The sequence below is a fragment of the Oratosquilla oratoria genome, chromosome 1, assembly GCF_046742065.1.
Source record: "Oratosquilla oratoria isolate Oo_2021 chromosome 1, ASM4674206v1, whole genome shotgun sequence".
NCBI classification, from domain to species: domain Eukaryota; kingdom Metazoa; phylum Arthropoda; class Malacostraca; order Stomatopoda; family Squillidae; genus Oratosquilla; species Oratosquilla oratoria.
The window spans coordinates 120674732-120681239 of NC_134777.1; the positions used below are offsets into that span (position 1 = coordinate 120674732).

At 36.8% G+C, this 6508-nt stretch overlaps 1 protein-coding gene across 2 annotated transcripts; it reads left to right on the forward strand.

The window, feature by feature from the left end:
• Positions 1 to 1102: 1102 nt before the first annotated feature.
• Positions 1103 to 5555, forward strand: LOC143025788 (uncharacterized). Of its 2 annotated transcripts, none has more exons than XM_076185800.1 (2): positions 1103 to 1181; positions 4092 to 5555. In XM_076185800.1, exon 2 carries the CDS (start codon positions 4116 to 4118, stop codon positions 5553 to 5555), a length of 1440 nt encoding a protein of 479 aa, XP_076041915.1. In that variant the 5' UTR covers positions 1103 to 1181; positions 4092 to 4115. The 2 variants fall into 2 exon arrangements, with proteins under 2 accessions (XP_076041915.1, XP_076041918.1); XM_076185803.1 differs by lacking the exon at positions 1103 to 1181 and adding an exon at positions 1230 to 2048.
• Positions 5556 to 6508: the final 953 nt, after the last annotated feature.

The following is a 6508-nucleotide window of genomic DNA, read 5'->3' on the forward strand; positions in this document are numbered from 1 at the left end:
GAGAGAGAGAGAGGGTGATTAAGGGAAGGGGGGTTGAGAAGGGCAGAATCAATTTAATCCATTTATATCCGTTTAGAAGAAACCTTCTATTAATATTCAACTTTAATCCGATGGATACACACTACTGACTAGGTCGAAAGTAAAGAAAATTATAAATTTGATAAGAATAACTCGAACGCACATGAAATTCTACATCAGAAATACTGGGAGTTTTTGTAGATTTAAATAAAGTTTGTATTCAAAATTTATTTCTTCCTCACCCACAAGAAAAACAAAAAAACAATAGAAATAATATGTGGTAATTATCTGGGTGTCCGGTATTGACAGCACCGCATAAATCAATGGTTTCTGACATTTTTTATTCCCTGTTTTGCTAATATTTTGGGTACGATGTTCATGTAATTGCCCGTTTGCTGAAAATTATATTTTTACCTTCAAGTAGGTATATTTGTTTCCGAGACTTTAAGTATGAAAAAGAAACGATACAGATAAATATACCATCTTGATGCCTTCTTGACATGGAGACGACATTGGGATCATAATCTGTGATTTATCTTATTTCCTCTCCGTCTTTGTGGAATTACCCCAATGCTTGCTTGAGGAGAATGCGTGCTTGCGCGCGCGTGATCAAGCATGTGTGTGAGCGCGCGCGTCCGCGCGAGTGAGAAAGGGGCCGTCCATCCCATTTGCCAAAGAATTTTCTCCGATGTACATTCTCCTGAAGAGGTCGCGTATCATCCATTTTTCGACAATGTCTGAGAATATTATGATTATTTATTCTCCCTATTAAAATAACTGCTACAGCGAATATTGTCTGGTCCTTTTTGACAATGATCAGCCCGCTAATTGATTTGAAATAAGCTAAAATAAACAATTGAAGAAAAAGTTTGAAAAGTCAAGTTATCCCTGACATCTTCATCTTATTCTTTCATTTTCTTTAGATGCGCATGACCAGTAGTTGCATTTGTTAAATAAAATAAACAAAAATGTTTAAATTAAAAGTTTTATATATGATCACTTTCATTTTCAATTTGTTTTTTTAGAAATGCTTTTCAAATTTTAAGGAAGATATAAAGACTTTTCTTTTGTAACTCCATTCATAGCTGGTCAGTGTTTACATAGAATCAGCTGTTTGTTATTTAGAAAAGGTGTCCAACGTCAAATTACTCAAAAGAAATTAGGTAAAAGAACGAATATAGTAATAAGAATTCAACACATATACATGTCATAATATGATCAAGCTATTTCCTCCTTAAAGGTACCGGTGTATCGAGAGTTGCAAGGAAAATAAAGATATGAGACAAGTACTTGAAGAAGGCATTGTGTACAGCTACGGGGGTTGGGCTGTTGGGCAGGCAGGAACACACAATGACATCAATATATTAGTGGATTTGCATTCTTTTTTGCATGATTGTAGTTTTTGCAGTGGCATCCTTCCCTAGAACTATGCATATATATTGGGCAATTTTCTAGTAAGAAAGGCTGTAATGATGCGATGTGTCGTTTATTCGTGATCTTAGTAAGAAAGATGAGTTATACCATCATATGGACGATTGAATGGTGACAACTGCCCTCCCCCCACCCCCCGCGCCTGTCGGAACTCCAGAACTGTACCATAACGACTAACGGGGTTGATTTTAGTAGTCATTTGGCACAAATAACATATTTCTCATGTTACATGTTGTCATTTGGGTTTCTGAACAAACCTAAAGAAATAACAAGTGCCAGTCCTAAAACAACAGTCTGGGTTCACTGTTGTCTGTTATGTAGTTGATTAACTGTTCAACTGTTGGCCAAAGTGCACAGAAATGATCACTTATAGTCCTATGATTATCTGTAAACAACCACACACAGAATCAAATTAGTGGAAGCTTTTCTCTTGCCTTCCATAAAAACAAATCTTAGGTGACCTGTAAAGGAAGTTATTAACAGCAAATTGTTAACAGAAATTCCTTATGGCTGTACAAGATCATTATGATTATGGTGTAAGTTACATACAACTGTTAGTTGGCATGACTTGAGGGCTTTTCATCCTAACATTCCTTAAAGTGAGTATAAATACTCAGTTCAGTTTGGTTAGGTAGAGTATGATCTGAGAATAACTAGTGTGTTTGTAGTAGCATAGCTTCTCAGATGACATTGTTTTACTTAGAAAACAATAGTGCTTAATAGCTTCTAGTCATATACTATTGCAATAAAAATAACAGTCTAGTATGAGACATGATTGATGTACTTTGAATAATGACTGATTTTAGATTGACCATATGATTTTATAAAGGGGCTTGGTTAACAGAAAAATGTGACGATTAAAGCATGATAACTCCTCGAATTATTGACAGCTTTTTCTGTGTAAATGTTAACCATACACATGGAAATGATTAGTAGTAAGCTAGATTAATAATGATTACAATATGACCCTGGTCTTATGATTATCCATCATTTGTGTTTGTTTCATAACAACAATAATTTGTTACCATGTAATATGGAAGACGAAAACTAATACTGTTAAGGATAAGATGCTTAATCAAGATTAATGAAGTCTGTGTCTTTACAATGAACTTCTATTGAATTAAGTGCTAGATTTTCTTTATGTAGTCTTAATATTATTCAAAAGTTGTGAAATAATTACTCTAATTTTCTTATTGACACCAATGATTTATTCAAAGAACTTGTATAGTAAAGTGTGGTGTAGCAAATACTTAAAAAATTAGATGAATAGAAATAGATATCATTGTCTTTTTATGCTATGGTATTCTTTCATACATTTAATAAACAGAAGCCTGAAAATATAAACAAAAAACATTAATGTTAGAAAGTGTATTTTATGCAGGGAAAGTTCACAATGTAGCCCATGTAAAGAAAGTGAAATTGTGTACTTTATTTTTTCTAATAACATGAGAAGCTTTTATCAAAACTCAGATACGTGAGAGGACATCAATCTGTAGGTGATGAGATATTTCAGAGAATTTGTACTGGTTAAAATAAGATGGTTTTTAACTGTGTTTTTGGATGACATAAGAATGTAAGATGTGGTATTGGAAGGGAGTTCCTTCGCATATAAATAGAAGTTAAAGAACAATAAGGCATAATAGGGAAAAAAAAGTGCTAAATGCCAGCTGTGTCATACTTTTTAAGAAACATTTTTTCATTCATAAAGAAGATAATTTCTGGAACACTGTTTATAAAACTGCTGTGCAAAATGCTTGAGAGCTTCTTAAACAAAGCTAGATTAAGTTTGTTGAGGAAATAGGCATGATGTTATTTATGTGTCAAAACCCTGATCAAATTACTTTAATAGGTCGGTGTGGCTTTGTGTCTTCCTCATTCTTACATAGAGCAGATTCATATATTTGAAAGGGGTCCAGATTTATTTAGCCACTCCCTCTCCACCCCCAACCTCTTGCTTGGGGTCTATCACTCAAGAATAAAATCATTTGGCTTCAGCCAAAAATGTCACCATTGCTGTGTGCAAATAGACAGTTGGGATAAGTAGGTGTCACTAAGAGCTGCTGTGAATCATACTGTACTAGAACCTTTGTCCAAAGCTTTTGTTGCATTGGGTTTTTTATTTTTTTTTTTTTTTGAATAAAATCACCAGACAGCGGTCAAAATAAATGGATGAGTAATAGAGAAAAGGCTAATTGAAATAACAGGTGTCATCCATGGTTGAGTTGAGTAAGATAGTTGAATGATAACCAAAACAAATGTGTAAATAGTGAATGACATTGGAGTGGAATCTATAGACTATGTCATCTAGTGGCAGGGTTAGTTAGTCCGATATTGATACCATGTAGTAGTACCACTACACATTTATATATAACTAGTATATATTTCCTTGTGTGCCCAGTGTTGTAGTGTAGGCTTTTGACTCATAACTGTTAAAGTTTTCTGTTTTCTAATGTAGCATTAAGTATCATAACATTTGGGTATCATAACCTTGATTATGTATAAGATTTGCTTTTTATATGTGACAGCCAAAGTGTAATAATGTTTATGGTGTAAATTGAAGTATTTATATAATTTGCCAGACTTATTACTAGAGTCTTTATCTCTAGTTTTCAAGTGTGTTAAACTTGCATCTCTGATTACAGGTGGTGCTGTAAAATTTACATGCGATGAACAACAAGGAATCTTTTGATGGCGACACCAGTGATGTGTGTGGGGGAAAGCAGCCTTCGACACCACCCTTACCCAGAGGTCCAGGAGGCCAGGGCGGCCTTCCAAAACGAAGTGGACACAGAGCCAATGCGGGGATAGGTCCTCCCCCGCGACCTTTTAAGAAAGCCAGGTATGCCTGGGAAATAAAGAATTACGAACATACTGTGAATAATATGGCACAAAGTATGACTGACGGTGCCTCCGAAAATAATGACGATGGGCAGGATTCTCACTCGAGTGATGTGAACAGTGAGGGAAGTCAGGAGGAGACGCTTTTTGATGTGCAAAGGGAAAGTATTCTGGCCGCTCAGTCCCAAGGATTGGATCCCAATATGGTTGTTATGGACCCACATAGACTGCGGGGAGGACCGAGGGCCGACTTAATTATGCCTCACGAAGCCATCATATCCAATGGCCCGTACCCCACTCCGCCCTACACTGCTATGGTGCATGCCGCTGCACCTCCTAGTGTCGACGCTGACCCTAGTGTGAGGCAAAATGATTTAAATGCTCAACAAGAGAGTCAGGCCATGCGACCTCCCGCAGATCCAGATGCGAGGTTATGGAGATGGCACACGCGCCAAATATGTCGAAGTATATTTGATAATACTGTGAATCGTATGTTGGAAAATATGGGTTTTTCTCCTGTCACGGAAAAGACTCAAGGGTTGCATCCACTCCTGGTTTTGAATCTCAGTGACGACGAAGATAAAGAAAATGATGGTGATCCACACCGAACTCTTGAAAGTGAAGCCCTCAATGTTGCTATACAGCAGAAAGGACTGTTTCTTCCAACCTATCATTTCGATCCGCTTGAAAGTGCGACGACAACGGATTACGATTCTTCAACTGATGATAGTGATCTTGTGGATGAGGCTGGTTCGGATGACATACAGGAAGCTATGGAAGCCCATTTAGATATAGCACACATGATTCCCAGACCTCAAGTAGTTTCAAGACCCAGTCAGCAGACAGCGAGGTCTCCGCATATACCCTGTAGAGTCCCGCCAGTTGAGGTCGGGCCACCGCCGGAATTGTGTGATGAAAGCCCGACGTGTGATGTTGAACTTGAAAAAACAAAGGAAATGGAATGTGTAACACAGGAAATTGATGAGGATGAGGCAGTGGTTGAAACTAATTCGCCTGAGCCGGAAAAGTGTGGTGAAACTAAAGAGAGTGACGATGAAGAGGTTACTACTATGGAGAATGAAAAATGTGACGAGGACCATACCAGTAATGGGGAAACTGGTGTTGACATCCCACAAGCTGACGATGAATCGAAAACGAAACCATCAGAGGGAAAAGGCGAGAGTGAAAATAATAATAACAAATACTTCCTTGATCAAGCCATTCAGATGGCAATTAATAAACAGGGATTGGGCTATCAGAAAGTCTGATATTCTATCATGCTGTGTCTATGAGTGTAGTATGCCCTTTTCACTCTGTGTTTGCTAGTACCCTCTCGTGTTTTTTATTCTGTCAATTAAATTTTGTTATTTTTCTCAATATCATGTAGAAACATTCAAAGTCAATTCAGTGTAATTTCTCGCCCTTTTTTTTAAAGACAAAATTTCTTATTCTAGTTTTTCCATACAAATTTGATAATGTGAAAATGTGCTGGAATATATCAAGTAGAGTATTCAAACAATGTCAGAGCCAAAGGTTTTTTCATTTTTGTCTACTGCTGAAGCTAAAGAACTACCCATAAGAGATAATTACTATCTCATAAGGAACAAAAAAGGGAAATTATTGATTCTTGTAAAAGTCACATAGACCATTTATCGGTCAGCTGTTGTTCGCCTTTTGTCTCAAAATGCTAAGTGCGGTGGTGGACTGATGAATGCAATATGTGACAAAGTTGTTTTCTGCGTAGTCACAAGTTTATTTACCTGCTTTACCTTTCAAGTTGAGTTCCTGCATTTCCATTGTATGAATTGAATTGTGTTTAGTCTCACCTGTGAAAGAGCTGAATGACAGATACATAAGACAGAACTATGTGATGAGCACGCGTGTGAACATAATTGCAGATTTAAGGTCATCGAAGCCAGACCAACCAAAGTTGAAGTCTAGTAATGGTTAAGTTTAAATGCATTTATAATTGAATCATGTTTACTCCAGTCAAAAGCAAGAGAAGGAATAGAAAAGAATTTTAGAGATAACGTGTTCTGTTTAAGGGAGCAAGAATGTTTTCACTGTATTTATTAAGAGTTGGTTATGCTAACGTCACATTTTGATAATAGGAATGCAGATTAGTTGGTTACCTTAGATGATCATTTTGATAATGTTCCTCTTGTTCAGGTGACCACAGATGGCCATTGGTTCCTCATTATATGAGGTTATACAAGTGTTG

What these genes read in the sequence shown, in the direction of transcription:
- LOC143025788 (XM_076185800.1), top strand. Translation starts at nt 4,116, where the DNA reads ATGAACAACAAGGAATCTTTTGATGGCGACACCAGTGATGTGTGTGGG.